Raw genomic sequence first — 21,106 nt, 5'->3', positions numbered from 1 at the left:
CCTGCCTCTTAAAACCAGGTTTTCAGATGGGTTTAAACCTAACTTCCAATCTAAAAAAAAGTTTTGTTCATTTTACAAATGCAAGTCAAAAGTAACTTCTGGAGTTTGGTTAGGACTCCTTCCTCCCTTGCACTCATTCTGCACTGGTCTGACTGCTGCTTTCATTTTACACGGATGTAGCTGAAGTATGTTTTATGTCCCTTGCTTAAGTGTAAGTTGCTAATCACTTAGACCAACCACAAATATTGCTTAAACTGTTCACAAAATGAGAGGACTACCTCTTAATCTTATTGGCTCTATGAATACAAAGTGTGTTTGGCTGGAAATTCAGAAGCAGTTGTTAATAAAAGACTAATGACTTCGCAGAATAAGTTAAGATGCTGTAAAGTAAATTTCTGTAAGACAATAGCAGTAGATATGGATTTCTTAATGTCATAAACATTTCTGTTAAATGGTGACTCCCAGGACAGAGGCAGAAAAAAGAAAAGAAAAAAAAAAGAAAAAGGAAATGCTAAGCCAAATTCTTTCCTCAATCCACATGTGATACAGCAATGACATTAAAAGGCAACAAGTGAATGGAGGAAGGCACATTTTGGTCTTGATGAGAAAGCAGCTGTCAGACTTCAACAACAATGGTGTACTAAAAGAAATCTCTATGTTTAGAAGAGTGTATTTGAAACCGATTACTGCCCTTACACTTCCAGCTTATAAAATCACAAGACTAAATTAGGCTTCTGTATTATTTTATTTCCCTCTTAAAATATAGCATCGAAGTCCTGCACACATATAAATATCCCTACAGTTTCTTACACACTTTATATCCATCATTATTTAAAGTGCCCAACTGTGAACATTAAAAATAAAAACATTACTGTTAAGAGTGGCTACACTTATAGAAGGACTGGTATTCTGACAATGCAGGCCACTGATTTTACAAAAATCACCTGCAAAAGAACACACCCTAAACAACATGCATCAATATTAACCCTGGTTTGGTTTTTTTTCCCCCCCCACTCAGTTGATCTAAGAGTGATTAATGTACAGGGTTTATTTTTGAAACATGTCTTTTACATAGTGTAAGAATAAAGGATAAATGCATTACTTTCTTTCTAACTCCCTCCTTCCCCCACGAAGTGTTTACTGTGTCCCAAGCTGCTATGTTGATTAAAAACCGGTTGAAAAGAGCTCTGGAAATGCATGCAACTTAAAATTCACTTAAACACACTTTAAGTTATAAAGTCTGAGAGATTTTAATTTCAGCATGGGGCTACGGTTCAGTTGGATTATTAGATGTGTTTGTCGTGGTGGCGAGATTGGTAAACACTTCTTCCTTAGTTTCAGGCTGATGTCTTTCCATTTTGGTTTCCTCTTCAGCATCTTTATTACTGGTACCTCCTTTGCTCTTGACTACCACAGGTTCAATCTCCATGATTTCCTGTGGTGGCTTAGGCTCTGGCAAATTTGGCTGAAGTCCATCAACTTGAACTGGTTCTGGGACATCTTCTGCTTTCTGTTCAAGTCTTTCCAAAATGGTCTGGACCTTCCTTACACCATCTCTCCTGGCCTGGCGCACATCCGCACGACCCTCAGGGTCCACTGAGTCTAGGGCTAGCAACTCTTTGGTCAAATACTCTTCAATCATCAAGTATTTTTTGTCAGTTTTCTTGCCTTCAAAGGAGTCGACTGCCTGCTCAAGCATTTGTACTTTCTCCAGAATTGCCTCCACTTTCAAAACACCAGGATGCTTTTGAGGTTCTCCTGTTTCCGTTGTTTTCGGTGTCGCCACTTCTTCAGGAGGAGGCCTTTCCTGTGGGGGAACGATCTTAGCTGGGCAGGGAACCTTTTTATCAGCTTTCTCTGCCATGGCTGGAGGCTTCTGGGGCGGTATTTTAGGATCCGGTTCTTGGTGGGTGACCTGAATTGGGATATATGGTGGCGGCGCTTCAGTTTCAGGTGGTGGGACTGCCTTGTTCTCAGGTTTGATTTCAGGCAGTGGGGATGGTCTTGGTGGCTCTTGAGGTGGGACTTGCTGCTGAGAAACCTAGGGATCAAGGCAAGTTTGTGTTGAGATATAATGAACAATGCTCCTTATCTCCTTCTAAAGAACAAGTAACCTAACATCCAATTTTCTGTACTTCAAGAAGTGCAATTTTTGCACATGCCAGATGATTAATCTTCCCTGTGCATTGCTGAATTTTACTGTTTTAAAATAAAAAAAAAAGCACTGTGCTGAAGAGTTCGGTTACTGTTTTCAAGCTATTGCAGATGATAAGCACCAGTCAACTCTGAAAGACATTAAACTTCAACCCACCAAATCCTGCCCATGCTCACTAAAATCAGCCCTAAAAGCAGAAGGTAGGACCTTACAGCAAAGCCCTCACCTGACTTGTCAGTAAGATTTGTTGCAGCTCACTGCAACACAGTCAAGATTTCATCCTCAGTGTGTCACTGAGAGCTGGTGTTTCTTGAAAAGCTAACTACTTTGCTGAGTTTTAATCACATTTTGGGCCATTTTCATCCCATTCCTGTTTTCAGGACATTCCTTATTTTGCTAGTGCTTATTTTTACTGATTGTATCTTTAGAGTATTTACATGCAGAGGTTACTATGTCAATCCCATTACACTGTAGCGATTAGAGACAATCCCTGGGATTACTACAGATCTAAGAGTCATCAAATCAGAAATCTCTTGCAATTGAGATTAGTTTTGAAATCTTAGCAGAAAACTGGAATGTGAGATCTGTATTTTCCTTCCCCTGCCACCCCCTTCACTTATTTGTGCACATACACAGTGATTTTGGAAAGGTACTAGATCCAGCTCTCATGGATTTAGATGGCTGAAGTAAAGTACCTACATTTACATTTAAACCAAATAAGTAATGGCCTGCACGGACAATCTGTTACTGCTTTACCCATTAAATGTAAAATTTGATTAGGGAGCTCAAATTCTCACCCGTAAAAATAAATTAGCATTATAACCTAGAATATGCCATTCGATTTGAAGTCTTCCTTGTTTTGTCCTAGCACCTGGGTTTTCAAAAATATTCACCTAATTCTGCTCCTGTCATTTTCAATGAGGAATCTCTCCAGAGAGGAAATCAAGGCTTGCTTTTATACATACCCTCTTCCACACACTCACAGTTGTCAAATTTCCAGTAGTCTTTAACTGTGGTTTTAGTAAGAATTTTAACATGGAAAACATGTTCAACGAGCAACATGTTCTGTGAGTAAGAGCATGCCATATAGGAAGAATAAAAAGCTCTAAGACTAGATTTTGCTGATCCTCTTTCTTCATAACTAAAATTACTTTGTGCATCTGATGCTATCCTAAATGGTTCTGAGACATCAGTGAGGTGTATCTACATAGATGCCACAAATCCCACAGACCTGATTTTCTTCTCACAAACATAATGCAACATCAGTGACCTCAGTGTAATTACACCAAATTATACTCCAACGAGAGGAAAATCAAATCATGTGTTAAATCATATTTCAGTGATCCAAAGACTCCACAATCCTGATAGGTGGAAAGGCAGCTTGCTGCTAGTGTATTATCTCAGTATCTCCCAATTTGTTTAAATACAGAAATGGAGACTGCTCTACATGCTTTCATGTACCTGTTAGTATGAGCCAATTTTTCAGCTCTAGCCACACTGCACAAAATACCTGGCATGTAATTCCCTTCCCCATCCTACGTACCTGGGGTCTGTCTACAACTGTCTGCACTTTGATGGGAGCTGGGGGCTGTATCTGGGTGGTAACTCTGGCCGGTGAACTTTCGCGGCTCGATGAGCCTCTCTGAGACACTCTGAACGGAGACTGCGCTCGCGTTGTCTTAGGCTCCCTCTCATCTGATTGAATTTTGTGAAACACTGGTTGGTGGGCTTGGTATTCGCTCTGCTGGGCAGGATAGTGTGTCTTCTGTGCCTGATGGTAGACTTGTGTTGGTTGCCGCTGGATACTTTCGTGGATCACGGGAATTGGAATATAACCGCGAGGAAGCTGATGGCTTCCTGCGTTGGGTCTGCCAGAGGACTGAGGGGAAACCGTTGGAGAATCAGAAGCTCCAGGAGATTGAGGCTGCCATGAAAACAAAATGCATTATTAAATTGTAACCGTTTTGTGCTCACATACTTTTCATTTCCAAAGAGAAAAGAAGAAGATAGTTATAGAAACTGAACTTGTGTTTCCGGCACGCAAAGGATCCACTTCCTTGTTTTTTTGGCCAAGGGCCTCACTCGACAAACCACAGAAGTTGTGAGAGAGCATCATTGTAACAAGTAGAAACCTGAGCTACAGCATTCCCAGCCCTCAAATGAGCAGGGAGTGGATGCTCAGTCAGAACGTTTGCTGCTTTTGCACGGCAGTTCCTGTCTAAACCTGTTAAATTTGAGGCAAACTAAAGTTAAGCAAACAAATTATATGCTGGAGACAAAAACAAACCCCTAACAGAGGCACACAACATTCAGACTTCTGATCCCGGTCACACTAACAGATTTTGTTTGGTTTGGTTTGTTTTTTTTAAAGCATGTAATTCGGTAGGAGGCTATGGCAATGCACATATGGCTAATGCCTCCTTTTCCCCCCCTAAGACCTTCCAACACCTTAGCCCCTTGGCACCAGCCGTGAGAGCTGCACTAGCTTAGACCTGCTCTTAGCAGGAGCAAGCACCGGGCTCGCTGCAGAATCCCGTTCCTAGCGTGTTCCAGGTTGGGGGGCTGCAGTTTGGGGAAAGGCAGCTTATTTGCTCGCAGCTCCCTCCCTCCTTCTGCTAGGCCAATCCATCACCTCACCTACTTTGCACCAACTCCAGCAGTTGCCAGGCTATTCTTTGACCAGTTTCACTCACTAAGTAGGAGGGAAAAAGAACTTATTTCCTTATATTTTGTTACACAGCTCAGTGAAAGGCCAGGTCAGACCGGAGCAGGACAACACAGCCAGAGGCAGGAAAAGGGCAGGCAAGGCAGGAGAAGGGGAATAAGACCCCTCTTTTGGTGCTGGTGAACTGCGCAGTTCAGCTGCCCATGAAACAGCAACCTTAAATAAATAAATGAATGCTGGTTTGTATTATGGTACCCATCACTGCCACTATTGGTGGTCTTGTCAACATGGGATTTAAAAGCACAATCACAGGCTCTGGTCAGTTGATACCCACACTGCGCTGCCTAAGTTTGTAAGAGCGAGTTCTGAGGTCCACGGTAGTTATCTCAGAGGACTTTGGTAAGAGGCACAGAAGACATGTTCCTGAAGCCACCTTGCATACAAGATAAAAGTGTATTCCCAACTGTACAATGTTGGGAGAAGAAAAAGCCGAGCCTCTTGTCCTGGCACTGCGTGGCCAAGGCATTGTTAGTCAAGTCAGCTGAGAAACCTGCTAACAGAATTTTAATTACATTGTTCAGACTCCAAACAGGTTTCAGAGCCACCACTGCTGAATTACAGACCTGATGATATATTTTCAGCTTGGTGAAGGCTGAATTTCCTGCTCATCTTACTTTGAATAAAAATGAGGTTGATATTTCCATATATTACAAGAATTCCAATTCTGCTAATTCTCTAGAGAGAACAGGCAAACCAAAATCCTACCTTCTGAAACGCAAAGCAAGCAGGGTGACTTTTTTTTTAAAAGAAGTTGATAGTTTGAAAGTATTTTAACATGCCACTGAATGACAAATACTTTACAATTCACTTCTAAAACTATATAAATCTATACACTTAATACAACTGAAGTATTAAATTGGAAAGCAAAGATTACAGCAGTACAACTTCTAAAATGGCCTGGGTTGTTAGCTAACTGGCTGCTTTATTTTTTTCTCTCCCACTTTATTCTCTTTAGTTTCTGACCCATGGTGCAGAACACAAGAGACTTGCCTGTACCCTCTGCTTGTGGGGGAACCGGTATAAACCCTAAAGCAATCCTCCCCAGCTGCAGGACCTGCATGGCTCAGGGGCTCCCTTTTTGCAGAAGCCATTTACTTGCATTTGTTTCTGCAGAATCATTCCAGAACGAAGGCAGGCGATGCTAGAAAAACCTTACATATTTACGCTGCCATGACTGTGCACTTTTGCATTCTAATACTCTGGAAGTATTGGGAAAATGTAATCCTGTGGCAGGTTTGGCTTTCTGAAGGATAAACTACCCGTGTGACATTCAGGTCATAAATGCTGCAAAGACCAATGCAAACACACCCCGGCAATACTGACAAGTTACCTCGGGTCCGTGTGTGGCCGGCGCTTGGGCTGCTGCAGCTGCCGTTGTCTGTCCACATTGTTTATCTGTCTGAGAAGCCTCTGTCGGTCCCCTTGGAGGGGACTCAGGCCCAGCATAGGCCCCCCTTAGAGGTGGCTGTGCCTGCGCTGTGGTAGGCACAGCTTCTGTCTTGTATCGCTGCACAGCAGGCTGCGGAGCAGAAAAGCACGGGTGCTGCTGTCTGCCATCGATGCCCTCGTGGATGACGGGAATAGGAATATAGCCAGCCCGGAGCTTGGGGTATCCCATGTTTCCTTCTCTTGCTGGTGGCTGCTTGGGGCTATCACGAGATGGACCATTTGCTGACGACTGGCCTTCCTAGAAGTTAAAAACATCACATAGGACTTGCTGGTAGCTCGGCTCAATACACCTGGTGAGAAAAAGCTGCCCTGAAGGTCTGTCCTAAAAGCAGTGTCAGCTGCGTATGAGAAGTTCAGACCCTCTTGGGTCCGTGCAGGGCAGCTAACAGCAGGTGCTAACACTCCAGATCTGCAGGCAAGAGAAGAGAGGAAGCTAAAAAATCTGCTTATGTACAAGTCTTTCACCCCCGCTTCTCATAAATACCAACTTCGCCTTTAAAATACCTGCCTAATTACAACAGGATTTTTTACTTGGCGTACATTACTTGCATTTAGCCTCCAACCCACCCCCTTCAGACAGAGCTCCTCCAAACAAGTGCCTATGGGACCAGCGACATTTGCTTAGCACCTCTCAGAACCCACCCAGTGCTACAGATAACATCTGACAAGAAACTTTCAAGGAAGCCTAATCCCATCAAAAGCGCAATGTTTGCTGGTGGTGTTCTGCCCACTGGCTATCTGAGTGCCGCACACTGAAGGATATATTCACTTTCAGCTACGGGAGGATCCAGTTCAGTAAATACTGAGGGAGAGGGGAAGACAGGATAGCATAACAAAGAGGAAAACACTGAAAAGCAAGATAAAATAAACCCCTGCACTGTCTGAGTATGCTCACTGGACAATGTCAAAGCTCTGGAAAGGGTGGAAGTGGTTTGTACTAAGAGCCCTCACAAGTCCTCTAGTAAGTTCTTCCTGCATCGGTCATTCTATTTTGAGGCCCTGCTAGGGCCAAGTTCCAGATGTATCTCTAAGACAGATCATGTAACAAGCACCTCTGTCATTCAGAGGGTAATGTCATTATTCAGTAAGAGGAGAATGTAATAAGGGACATATGGTGCAAGTGTTGGAAACCCTATTTTTAAAGAGGTGTTTAAGCTGCAAAAATATTTAATGTCGCTTCTGTACACATTAATATACTAATTCATTAAGAATTAACTATTTTACCAACCAGATTTTGAGTGTTCTTCCTATATGACAGTATCCCCTTAAAAAGTAATTTCTGAGAATTCCTGTAAGCAATGAAACTGCAGAGAATAAAGGCTATTATTTAGGTAAGCTAATAAAATAAAGATGACAAGTACTGAAAGGAAGAATTTTAAAATCAGAGCCCTGATGTTGCATTTCTATTAAAACCCTCCACAAACAAAGGAAAAATTCCAAAAGAGGCATAGAGGAGAGCCAGGCCTAGAAAGTTCGCACAGAGAAGTAATTTGAAGTTGGCTTTTCCAGTTGCAGAACAAGGATGATCTCATGCCAAGGTCTGCATCGGGATCCACCGCCGACAGATGAGTCATTTTAAATTCACCCTACCAGGAAACCACATTCCTCTGCTGAACACAGGCTGTCCAGGGGCTTCGGGACCCCGAGGACCAACAAGTATTTGCCAGTGTTCACCTTCTACCAGCATAACGCCGAATCCGCAGCACTCCCGGCAGCCACCTCTCCTGAGATCTGGAGGAACGCACAGTTACGCCAGCAAACTGCATTTGCCGGAAAATAAATCTGAGGTGCGCTCAGCTAGCAACAATGCGAGGCCGCGTCAGAGCCAAATGTCTGCCAGGCGAGCGGAGCCGAGCAGGCTGCCGAGCAGGGAGGGGAACTGATGATTCGACAGTCGGAAGAAGCACCTTGCCGCTCCGCGCTGACTCGATGCATTCTGTGCCCGGCGTGCACCAGCTGCTCCACAGTCTCCCTGACGGAGGGAGCAGGCGGCAGGCTGCGGGTCTAACCCGAGAGTTCACAGCCAGCCATCCCAACTACAGGCACAGCTCCCACGGCTATAAAAAGGAGATTCACTCACTTCCAGCATTGTCAGACTTCCCGCGGGAAGGGTCGGTGCTGGGAAGGGTGGGCCAGCAGCACCTACAGATGCCCTGACATGAGAAGGCTCTTGGCCACACTTGCTCCACTCCACCTGGATGTACAACAAATCTGCCCTAAGGGATTAGTTGTCAGCTCCTCTCTCTTGGCATTTTAGGGGTCTGCAACGTTTTGAACTGCTCCATTTGGGGATAAGCCCTTCGACCTCCTGGAGTAATCCACAATGATAAATCCTTGCCAAGGCTTCAACACGGACAGTGTCCTGCTCCCCCCACCCTCCATGAACCCCCTCCTAGGAGTCTGACCATGGGCTTACCCTCCCTTGTCTGTGTTTTCAGACCCTTGAGGCTGCCCTTGTTTTGAACCGCCTTAGCAACCTGAGAAATCTGCTTCTGCAACTTAAGCCCTGGTAAGAAATACAAAAGAAGCAGCCCAAAACCAAAGAAAAATCAGGTTGGACTGCTTTTTCAAACCATTCAGTTTATATCTGAAGTGAAACTTTTGGCAAGTTTAATACTTCTTTTTTTTAATGGAGACACTGGCCCCTCTTTAAGTACCACAGCGTAAACTATACTCTCATAATTTGTTATTTATTCTTACAGCTTCAGACAACCTGTGCTGCTCCTATGGAAAGTTAGCATTTTGAGTTGGTCCTTTGCTCCAGGCTTTTTTTCCCTCCCCTGTAGTCAGGTCTGCTAACCTCAGAGGACTTTTTGTGTGTACGTGTCTCAAAAGCGCAGTCATATTGCAGCAGTCCTCAGTAAAGGAACAAATGCAGCAACCCTTTTTTTCCCCACTGTCAGTAGCTTTGAGGCAGACAGATCACAGATTTAGGAAAGGTGCTCTCATCACAACTGCTCTTCCTGATCCACATTGTTCTCTTCAACACTTAATTAATATTTAACTCTATAAACAGTTTCCTATGTTAGCCAGTTTGTATCACCGCATCCTCAACATTCCTTCTTCTTTCCTGTTCCCTTTCTCCCCACCGTTTCATATGTCCATGAACATACACAATCTGCGTGCTTTGAGACGCCCTGCACTGAGGCATGACACCGCAGCACCATGACCAAAGACAATAGAGGCCTTGGGGTCAGGCAGACGGCTGCAAGCGGTTCAGGATCGTTTTTAGTGAGGATCCAGCACAACAGCGAGTGCACATGGATCCCAATACTCCCATAGCCAGGCTTTCGGCCAAAGCAGTTCTGTTTTGTGCAAGGGAGTCTGCGTTTCCAGCCTGGACAAACTGGTTCTGGAAGACTTCAGGAGAAGCTCAGGTGTGCCTGGGGACACTGTGGCAAGGGGCAGGAACAGAATCGAGCTCTGTAAAACTCCTGTCATAACTCTACAGAGAAGAGATTCATGGATTCCCTCTGAATGCTTTAATTCCTGTTTCACAGGATAGCCAGCCAGGAGACCAAAAATGGCCATTTTTTGGTTTTATTTGCCTTCTATTAGATACAGTTCTTGCTCATTATATTAACAAACATGTTATCTGAAAAAGCCCAGAGCTCACATTTAACACAAATCTGCACAAGAGATATGACCAATAAATGAATGACAAGCCTTAGTCCATCATCCTTCCCAGTTTAAGTATAAAAAACAGGAACCCAACTCAGATTTTCGCTTTAAAAAACTGAAGTAAATTTTTCCTGCCCTCATCCAAGGAAACAGGAAGTTCTGTGACAATAAAATTATAAGCAACAGAATGAATTTTCCCATAAGTAGCAGGACTGACAATCAGCACTGCAAGAATCCTGGCTGTGATCACAGGCTTATTTTACATCTAAGAGACAGAATCCCCAAAAAGGAGGGAGCACAAAAATGCAAAAAACTCCATCAAGCAGCTCAGAAATTTTGACAGCAGTCCTGGCCTACACTTCAGGTAGCCTGAACCATCACCAGAAACTCAGACCCGATCCAGCATTTCAGGAGGCGCCGAGCAAATATAAAGGAGTCATCGCCAGTCAAACGAGAGGAAAAAAGCATCGCTGTGTTTTGAACAAGCTGCGAGCGGGACAGCTGAGCCATGCTGGGAGATCTGCTCAGGAGGAATGACAGCGCTCCCTCCTCTCGGGACGAGGACATGCATTTCTGTTGTGAGGCCATCACCATGATAAATAAAGGTGCAGCCAGCACAAGTTGTGCAACTGGAAAAAACACTTCATACCCCCACATCCTACTCTTGGCTTCCCATGGGAAGGGCATGGTCAAGAGTGACGCTAAAATCCTCAAACTTGCTCAGATTTTAAGTGAGTTCTGACACTGTGTGCCACTGGAATGAAAAAAGTGACAGCAAGAGAAAAACATAACCTTGCAACAAAACTCCTGGTACAGCTGTACTATCTATCCGGAGTGGATAATGGCATAATGTGCCCCAGTGACTGCTCAAGTGTTATTCCAGATTGAAACATGGAAACCTGCAAATTCAGTCACTGCTGATGCTAGCAAATTGCCACTGAAGTCATCCAGATTGCTGTACCAATAGAATGAAACTTGTCAAAATATTCTGTATGCATACTAGATTACTTGAGTAGTTGTATTGAACTTGGAATCTCCCTTTTGAGACTGCTTGCATAATACATTTTTCATTCCTCGTATACTAAAATGGTCTACAGAAAAAGAAGTTAAAAAGCAAGTTTTGCTGCCATCACACTCTTGCATTTTTCTTGACCTGTACTGGTGTTATGTGTAGTACAATAAATTCAGTTCTCTAAAGCAAGTATGAATTATACACACATGTAACTCTTGCAGAGCAGCAGTGCAAATATTTAAATTGTACTTGTTTTGTAAATATTATCTAACAAAGGAACACAGGTTTTACAGACATTACCATGAGATGAAATACCTCTTTCTGTATGCAAACAGAAGGTCTTCTGACTTCAGTATGGTTCTGAACTTTTAAGCTGCTGCTGTAAAGAGTATTCTGGTTGCTCAAAGACTGAGAAAATGCCAGTATCCGACAAAATCTGACTGGAGAGCTCACTTGCCATGATTTTAAGCCTGCATCCTATATATTTACGAAGAAGGGATAGTATGATTCTGTTTTTTCACAACAGAAAACAACAATATAACTGAGTGACTGAAATAATGACAAGTAGTTTTCTTTGCACGTATACTCAAATCTGTTTTTTATCAGAAACTGCCATGAATAACCAAAAAAGCCAGTAGCACCCAATACTCAAATCTAAGAATGATGTACCAATTCTACTTATTAAAAAAAACCAAAACAAAACCAAAAAAACCCCACACCATTTTATGTCATGGAAAGGCAAAACTTTCACCATTAGAATTGGATTCCATACCTGCTTGTATTTTACTTTTGGCCAGACCTTTTTTTTTCCTTTTCTGTTACACTAACTAGACAAATCAAAACTACTCCACTAGCTTTCCTACCGATAGAAATCAGCATATCCAAGTATTCCTTGTAACTTGATTAAAGTACTAAAAAGTTTCTCAAGAGTGCTTTGTGTTTAAGCATATTAATAGTACAACATTACCATAAAGTACATTTCATTAATACTTCCCGGAGAATTACACAAGCAGGAAGGTGGAGAGTGATTTGCTCTCAGCACCAACCCCTAACTTCCTGCTGCTGTGCTTCAACCGCTGAAGATTTTTACATTCTCGCTCTTTTGCTCACAATTTGTGCTTAAATATATACACTGAGCACATAGGCATTTGAGCAAGATATCATTAGCTAATGACTGAAGGAAACCATGAATAAGCATGAGCTGTCTCAGTAGAACTTCGTGTCGGTCACATCATGTAACCCATTTATACACCAAGCTGCTTTTGATGTTTTGCTTGTTGAATGCTGAGTTTTATTTCCTAACATACGCATGTGTAGGCAAATAGGCCTTTTGTTCTCTCTTGTAATTATCATGTTGTATTATACGAGTATTACATTAACATATGCTCCAACTGATGAAGCGCAATGATGTCATTAGAAATAAATGAACACTATTGAAAATTGAAGGAGAAATCTAATCCTAAGCTTTCCAGAACAGAGCGCCTTACTGGAGGAAATATGTTGGCTATCTTGCAGACCAATCTTGTTTCAGGAACTAAAACTGTTCTTTTTTGATCACTAAGATGATTCTTTCTTAGGCTAAAATGGCTTGGCACAGACATGATGACACTTGCACACAAGTGGAAGTTGGCCATGCACAGGAAGCATCCGATGGGCCAAACTGAACATGTTCAGAGAAAGAAGCAACGACTGCTATGAAGAGCAGAGTGCTCTTAGGAGAGAGCTGGTATCACCACCCATCCTGTCAGCTTTAATGGATGGGGTTAAAGAAAAGCCCTTTAGAGCGCTAACAGAAATATCCTTGTTAAGGGTGATGAGAATGACATAGTTTATTCAGTTATTTCTGTTCGCTGCCTGCTTACCTAAGAAGCAGGTGGTCAACCTGTTACCCTCCTGCTCTTAGCTGTGATCCAGAAATTTGTAACACGGAATAAAGTACAAGCCTCAAGAATTAGCAAAACAGTGCCCCATAAAAGAAAGAGAGTAAGTAGCTAACAATTGAAGTGCTGGCTGTGAATTTCACAGGTTATAGTCAGGGTCTACATTTTCATCGAAATTTCATTTCGCACACAGCAGTCTTCTGACTTCACTTGCTTAACCAGCAATTTTCCAACACTATAAAAACACTTGCTACACTGCACCCTATTTATCAGTTATAAGGTTTTGCCATCAGCCATAAAAACGTACTTTCATGCTACCTGACCTACTGGGTGATGTTAGACAAGTCGCTTCACCACCCCATGTCTCATTTTCCTGTCTGTAAAACAAAGAAAAAAATAAAAAGAATCAGACCAACAGCTTCTGCAACATATTTGAAGATACAGCATTTTTCATCTATAATTAAGTAATGTAATTTGTGTGAACAAGCCATTTCTGCTATTTTATATTTATATTTAACTTGGCAAGAAGAGAGGGCATAGCTGCCACAGAAGAAGGTGGAGACAGAGCTTACCTAGAGAGTGATACTGTCTATATACCCCAAAGCGTATCGGATTGTTACCTGCCTTATCATCGTTCAAGTGGGAACAATTCTATTTTTGCCATGTGGTTATGGAAAAGTCTTGCCTGTGTATACATTATAGGTGTTAAAAATGATTCCTAGGTAAGAATGCTACCACCTGGCACAAGTATTCTTCCTTTCTCCTTTAGAGAAGAGGTACGCTGTGTCGAGAGTTACACAGAACCATGCAAGACCTTCCTTGCTTTTCCTCTTGCATGACTGCCCAGACACTGCTGCATTATTTCTAGTGTCATTTCTTCGTGTTCCTTTTCTTATTTCTGATTTGATCCACTCCTTGTTTTCAGATTAATTGGTATCTCGATAAATTGACTCCCTGCTTACCATGTTCTATCAAGTGGGCTTTAAGTAAGTACACAAAGCAGCTTCAGGGAACTTGGACAAAGCCAGTACACAACCCTCCAAAAATCCCCTACTGATCATTTTGCAAGTCCTACATAGTATGCATTTTGTATACAGTACCTTTATAATCCAGTTACTAATTTACTAAAGGACGGGTGAACTGTACACCTGACTGTGACAGAATGCACACAAGCATAAGTAATGTAAAAAACACTGCAGGTAAAAGAGACCTAAATTGTTACCTCGTCTTACATTCCCTTCCACTGATGTGAACGACTGCAAAAGACACAGAGTTTCAGAGAGGCTGTATTGAACTTTTGATGCAATTTCTAATTTGGTCTACCAAGAATTTTTCAGTCAACTCGAACGTGAGAAGTCAGTGCTCAAAAATAAGTTCACTGCTAAAGAGATGGGAATCGAGTGACTTAAGACTTATTTGGGGAAGCAGAGAGAAAAGAGATGCAACAGTCATGAAGTAACAGGAAGGGTGAGGATGGAAACTTAGGTGCAGTTAGTTGTTCCCCAAATACCAACGAAGCCATCAGTAAGAGGGCAAGACGGCAGCTTCTTCCTTTGTTTAGGCCTGTGCAGTCGTTGTTGCAACCAATAAATGTATCACTTTTATGACTGCTCCCCGACTTTGTGGCTGGCTTTTATGTGGTTCAGCTTTTATCTCAAACCTAAGGCATTAGTGAGCTATTGATCTTCGTAATATTAGTTCAGTGAAGCTCAGCACAGTCAATGCCTTTGGTCTATTTTTAGCTGCAGTATTTCACATTGGGTTTTACTGCATGTGGAAACAACATATAGAAGGGGCATTAATAAAGACTTATACAAGCCTTGTTTCTGTTTTCTTCTTTAAACATAATCTTTTTTTATCAGCACTTTGGGGAATACCAAGTAAATAATTTAACATTATAAGACAATCTTGCAGAAAGTACACTGAGCTATGATGGCGTAAGTTAACACAGAAAATACCAAAAACAGCTAAGCACAGGAAATCAATAATTCTACCAAAGAAAAGATAAGAACAACAGTGGCATTGCTAGTAAACACTTTTTAAATAAAAGTATGCATATCCATGCTTCGTTATATTGATTGTACCTTATTCTTTGAATGTCTTACTGTTAACTAATTAGACACCTGGAAGAAAATCATTACCACAACAGAGGTTTTGTTAATAAATGTTTTTCACTCATTTGCAAAGTCATGGCTTATTTCTCACTGGAGTACAGTAAGTTCTTTCTCAGGAAGGTCTCCCTAGTCCAGCCTTATACTGCAATAATTTCATACAAGTGACAGAGCTAAACACGCAGAGGAAGGACACCCATCCTTCATGTGGGTAAAAAAAGGCCAGACTGAATGAGAAAATAACAGAGAGCATCTGAATTGATGAACGCATCTAAAATACGTAGTTAAATGCAAAATCAAGGTCTGGTTCCGTTGATTTAAAATAGCTCTGTCATCGGATAAAATTTTGAAAGAGCCATTTCTCCCTTTACCTGATTATATATCTGGTGCAGTTTACTGCAGTCAGCATAGTTACACTGATGTCACGCCTAGAGCAAGTGAGAAGACCAAGATCAACCACTTGGGAAAAATGGGACTTCAGTATTAATACTGTCTCAACTATATTACTTAGCTAAAAAAGCTCAGTTAGCTTTAGACCTGTGCTCCGTTCATTGTCCACCTGCAGTGTCACACCTCATTTCATTGCCTAGGTCTCTTCAGAAAGGGAACAAATATTCAGAGAGAGAACATTGATACATATAGTGTAAGGGTTACTTAAAGACCATCAACAAAACTGCTAATTGAGATCAACAAAATCACTAGTTTCGCTGGTTGATTTCAATGAAAGCAAGGCAGCGATAAGTCAGTGCAAGTTTGGTCTTTGTATAATTATCCTTGAAAAAATGCATGAAGTCTGACACACACAGTCAGCTTTTGCAATTCTCACATCACTTCCAAAAGTGAACCCCAAGTTTTCATTTGAGCTAGACTAAGAATGAGGGAAATCAGAAAGCTGTTCATATCTAGTCTCTCTTTCTCTCTTCCTACCTGTTTAGGTTTAAAAAAAAAGTCTAATGCCTTCAAAAAAAACCACTGTTGGATTTGAAATTCAATGTCAGTGGGTAATCTGTCTTCTTTGGCATTGTCTACCTAAGAAAAGACTATTTAGGAAAAGAAATACTTTCATTGGGGCTGATTCTGAGACTCTTTTGCTAAATAGTACCTGTTCTTGTGAAATACATTGGTACTTAACAACAAATTATTTCAGCTGTCCATTAATTCCAGCAGATATTCTTAACTCAAGACTCTGACAAATGGCTGTATCAGATCACAGTTAGACGCAACTTCTAGCACTATAAACTGGAGGTTTTTTTCTTTGAGCAACTTTAGACTGGAACTCCCCCAAATCAGCAGTTTTCCATATTCATCTCTGGAAGCACTTCTCTCTCTCTCTCAATGAATGATCCCAAAGCATACACACATTCCTGCTTATAGCGAACAGTAACAGATTCTTCTGTTTGGAAAAATGTGTATTCCACAAAAGCCGTTTTCAAAAGCAGGTGCAACTTTCTCTATCTGAAATAACCATTGCAAGTTGGCAGAAGAAGAGCACTTCTCATTTCACATCAGGGGTGAAAATTTGTTTTGTTTCAGGCACCCACTCAAGCAGAGCACTGATCCACCAGAGTATTTCAAACAGTTTTCGCACAATTATCAAAAGCAGCCTAAGCGTGATTTTTCTGTTAAATGGATTAGTTTCAAGTGGTATTTCCACTTGAAAAAGCCTTTGAGTAAGCAGCGCACTTGTCTTCTCAGGCATGTTTTATGGTTATAAAAAACATACTATTTATTATTTTTATTGCCGTAACAGCCAGTGTTAACAGCTGCCTCATTATAGCAGGAAGATGGTGTCTCCAAAAAGCAGTTAAAGCACTTTTTCCTATGCCAGTCTCAATATTCGCATTACCAAATCATATTTTTCTAAGACCTCTTTGTATTATTACTAGAATTATGTCATTTACTTATAGATCAAATTAACTAGCCCTTAAAAAGTTAAAAAAGGGGTGAAAGGATATGTTTTGTCAATTATGATTCATTAAAACACTTTGTGAATGCAACTCCAGCAGGTTACCTGGATTTAGTCGCAGTGCGATAGAAAAGTACGTCCCTTCCCTTTCTTTTCAACACCAGGCTGCTCTCACAGCGAGTCACGGTCTGCACTCACGAAGTGGGCAATTACTATTTTAAGAAACATTAAGTTCTTAAAATGACAACACTCACTGAGCGCTTTGATTCTCACGTTTTAAGGCTACAGGAGAAAAAACTGCAACAGGTATGTCGAAGATACATTCCGAGGGCAGCAGGTATCTCCCAACCGCTGTATTTTTTATACGTTTAGCACACGGTAAAGTACAGTCTGGGGGGCTCCCGCTTAAAGCGGCACCAGCAGCACTTTCCTTCCAGCCCCCTGGCTCTCCCCGGCCCGCTCCAGGCGGGCGCTGCTCCAGCCAGCCCGAGCGCTGCGGCCCCGCAGCCGCCGCCGGCTCCCGGGCCCCGCGCAGGGCCGCTCCAGCGGGGCGGGCCCGGTCCCTCCCCGGCGGCGGCCGGCCTCGGGCTCCCGGCTCCCGGCCAGCCGCACGGCTCCGCGCCGGCCGCCCCCACCTCTCCCGGCGCCGGCCACGGAGCTGCGCGCCCGGGTAGGTGGCGGAGCCCCCCGCCAGGCGCGGACTGCGGGCGGCCAAAGCCAACACGCCCCGTTCCGGGGAGCCCGGGGTGAGGCGATGCCGCTCGCAGAGCAGTGCACGGAAACCCCGGCGGAATCGTTTTCCCACCAGGCAACTTCTACTCCGGCTCAAGCTTCGAGCACTTTCTGCCTACAGCCATTGCGTTGCGAAAATAGCAGCGCGGGTCAAAGGCTGTACCCCCAAAATGGGCTGCGTTCCTCAAAACGGAGAGAGTTTGACCCCAAAGGGCCGTGCCTGCGGGTCCCGACAAAGTCAGCGCCGCTCTCCCTCCGCGCCTCTCCTTCCATGGACATATTTGGACTAAGATACGGCTTTTCTCTGAGCATGCTTAAGAACAAAACCAGATCAGACAGCTACTGAGATAGTTTGCGACCAGGGAAAAAAAAAAAAATAGGAAAAAAGAAGGAAAACAAAACTTGACAAGTCAAAGTCCGGGCAGGGTTTCTTATTTTTGTAAGAGCATTCATTGTTTCGGCTGTTCACAGCTGAAAAATAAATCAAGGTTCCCGTCTTCCCTGGCAGGCCGGGTGGACTCAACCAACTTTAAATAAACATGACAGGGCCGAGGTATCAAATGATTTAATGCACAAAAAAGGGACTGCAGTGCGTCAGAGACAAAAGGCAGCTCCTGCCCTCACTGCATTGCCATGCGCCGCGGGGAGCGCCCGGACCCCCCCACCCCGGGCCGCCCCCCCTCCGGGACGGGACACGGACACGGACACGGGAGGGGTGCCGCCCGCCGTACCTGTGCCGCCGCCCGCAGGCGCGGGTCGCTCCAAGTGGTGGTGCGGCTGTTGTGATCCACGAAGAAGGGCCAGCCTGTCTGCGGGTCGATCTTGATCTCCCAGCCGGGGGGCAGCGGCTCGGCGCTGCCCTCCATCTGCGGCGGCGGCGGCGGGGGGGTGTGCGCGGCGGCGGCGCTCATGGCGGGCCGGAGCCGTTCCGTGCCGAGTGCCCAGTCCCGGGCGGGGCGCCGGACCGGCGGCTTTATCCGCCGCGGGGCCGGGGGGGCGGAGGCGCGGGGCTGGAAGTGTCTGGAAACGGCGGCGCGGGGGGCGGCGGCGGGGGAGGGACGCGGGACGGGGGGAGGGACGCGGGGGAGGAGGGAGGCGGAGGAGCTGGCCGGCTGGAAACTTCTGGTTGTCTCCAGCGCGGCTCGGCCGACCCTCGGGTTACCGGACGCGTCTCCCCGGGGCCGGGTCGTGCCGCCCCGAGAGCTGCAGCCCGGCCCTGCGGGCGGCACCGGGCACGGACCGGGCCGGGCGTCCCCGGTTCGCTCTGCAGGGTCGGTCACCGGGGCAGCGCTCGGTGCAGGCTCCGGGAACTCTGCTCTGCCCAGTCCCTGCTGCAGCTGTAAGTCTGGTGCCGGCACGTCGGGTAAGCCGCGTCCGTGGGGAGGCCACAGCGCTCCCACAGACTTAACGCGTCCTTCGGCGGGGGCACGACCGCTCTTGACTCATTCCTGCTGCCCCGTGCAGTGAGCAAAAGCATGAAGCTCCTCCCCAAAAGCTCCTTGCCCTGTGGCTGATAATTCGAGGTTATAATGGACAAATAAATAGTGTTTCTTCCCAAATAAGGGTGTGGGCAGGCATTGTTCTTCAGATTCAGCTGGTTTGAACTTTCTCAGCTCTTTGCAAATATGTGTCTGTTTCACTTAGAGACACATCTAAAGGCAAAGAATGTGTCTGTGAGCTTTAAAATAATCCCTTTCTCCACGGGTGCTGTATCGGCGTGTCATGCACTCTGTGTTTAGTTTGAGGTAACTGTACTTCACAATTACACCACTCGTAGTCATCTGACAGTCACACGAGCAGCCACAGATGCCTATTGAGAGTTACTTTAAGTAGAAGACTGAATGCACAGTGTCCCTCAAGTGCAGACGTTACCTGCTGCAAAGCTTCAAGGAATTCAAGGTATGCATTCCTCGGAGATAGATGCTCATTACAGAAGTATCTCTTATTTCAGAAAAACCTGCCTGTTCACACCCCTGGGGACAGTCAGGATCTCTTCCTGCTTGGGGCAGGATCAAAGATCTCTCGATACTGCTTGGTGCTGATAGTCATTCATCTTTTGACAGACTGTGTTTTGTTTATCATGCTGACAAACCTAATAATTGCTCAAACTTGCTCCTTCATTCCTGCAGCTCTTCCATCCTGCACATCCCTCACCTTCAGAACCACGCTGTGGTCCATCACGGACCTGGTTTTCTGTTCTCGTTGTGTGCCTTTGACTCATAAGTCTTGTAAACAGATCATTTTTTTCCCAGAGCATTTACTTTCAGATGTCTGTATTATCATCACCGTTACTGATTTACCTGTTTCCTGCAGCGACAAACAGCAAGCACTTTGCGCATCTCACAATCAGTCCTGGACTGTGGTGCCTATCCTGGACGTATCTCCTACCTCTGCTACCTCTCATGCTCTCTCGGTGACATAAGACCTCTGCTCAGCCTCACTAATGTCAGCAGTTGCCTCAAAAAACGTAACATCAGAGATTTGTTCTGCTTCCAATCTGTAGAGATCTGCAGAGGAATTTCACTCTCTGTCTCATCACAGAAAGACATGCTTACACCATATGTTCTCTGTAGCATATGCCAGAGTCTTTGCCAAATCAACAAAAGCAGCTGATTCAGGCACAGGGGACACAGATGTTAAAAGGTCGTGCAGGAAAATTACTCTTGTAAGTTGAGGAAGTGGTACAGATGGGGTTTGTAGCTGGTAGAGTGTAAACAGAGACATGAAGAATGGGGTTCCTTTGTTTTGCTGCAGCTGACGGCTAACCATATACTCAGCAGAGGTAATGAATAAGGTCAGCAAGTAGGTGAAAAAATAATAAAAGGGAAATTCAAAGGGCTATCTAACAGGCTTAAGATAGCTATTTTTGTGAGGGCACGCCCTGCTAAGAAACAGAGGGGATTATATTGCACAGAAATTAGCATGGGCTAGTAGCTCAGGATTCACTTGAGCTGCTGCAGGAAAGAAACCCATGGGTGGACAAGCATCCAGCTGGAGAGAGAGCAGTCTGGGCTGAGAAGGAAAAGCATTTTAGTGATTGAATTTAGTTGGCTAGACCTCATACTTTTTCTGTTAATTAAATTGTCTTCCTTGACAGGTAGGTTTTAGCCTGGTTTCTTGTGAAGGTGAAAGGACTCACAGCTGGGTAGGTTATATGGGACAGCAGTACAGGGATTCACTTTTTGTTCTCTTGTACTGTGCTGTCGCTGGGCCATAACTGCAACCCTGAGGCAATATGGTTTCTAGTTTATATTGGCATTAGCCATATTTCAGATCAGAATGATTTATGGAAATGCTCATGCAGGGAATACTGCCAAGCAAAAATCTTGGGTTCAGGAAAATTTGTTATTAAGATAAGTAAGTCTCTGTAGTGTCTGGCTAATCTCGGATGAGACTCCAGGCTCAAGGTCTATATATTCCATTTCAGAAGGGAAAACAATCAAGAAACATTTGCTGTTTTTTGTCTTCTTCATATAGGTGCAAACACAGCGCTCCTGGCTTCTCCAGGTGCCTAT

At 44.1% G+C, this 21,106-nt stretch overlaps 1 protein-coding gene across 2 annotated transcripts; it reads right to left on the bottom strand.

Moving 5' to 3' along the window:
* Positions 1 to 726: 726 nt before the first annotated feature.
* Positions 727 to 18,576, bottom strand: BAG3 (BAG cochaperone 3). Of its 2 annotated transcripts, none has more exons than XM_075155180.1 (4): positions 18,323 to 18,576; positions 6,211 to 6,567; positions 3,699 to 4,079; positions 727 to 2,041 (listed from the first exon to the last, which is right to left on the bottom strand). In XM_075155180.1, the coding sequence occupies exons 1-4, from the start codon at positions 18,500 to 18,502 to the stop codon at positions 1,268 to 1,270; spliced, it is 1,692 nt and encodes a 563-aa protein (XP_075011281.1). In that variant the 5' UTR covers positions 18,503 to 18,576; the 3' UTR covers positions 727 to 1,267. The 2 variants fall into 2 exon arrangements, with proteins under 2 accessions (XP_075011281.1, XP_075011283.1); XM_075155182.1 differs by lacking the exon at positions 18,323 to 18,576 and adding an exon at positions 16,965 to 17,112.
* Positions 18,577 to 21,106: the final 2,530 nt, after the last annotated feature.

This window comes from Calonectris borealis, chromosome 7, assembly GCF_964195595.1.
Source record: "Calonectris borealis chromosome 7, bCalBor7.hap1.2, whole genome shotgun sequence".
Lineage (NCBI taxonomy): Eukaryota > Metazoa > Chordata > Aves > Procellariiformes > Procellariidae > Calonectris > Calonectris borealis.
This window is presented reverse-complemented; position numbering and strand designations above follow the sequence as displayed.

Coding starts and splice junctions, on each gene's coding strand:
- BAG3 (XM_075155180.1), bottom strand. CDS start 18,502: ATGAGCGCCGCCGCCGCGCACACCCCCCCGCCGCCGCCGCCGCAGATG. Junction 6,568..18,322: donor GCCTGCGGGCGGCGGCACAG/GTACGGCGGGCG, acceptor TTTAACTTCTAG/GAAGGCCAGTCGTCAGCAAA. Junction 4,080..6,210: donor CGGCCACACACGGACCCGAG/GTAACTTGTCAG, acceptor TTTTCATGGCAG/CCTCAATCTCCTGGAGCTTC.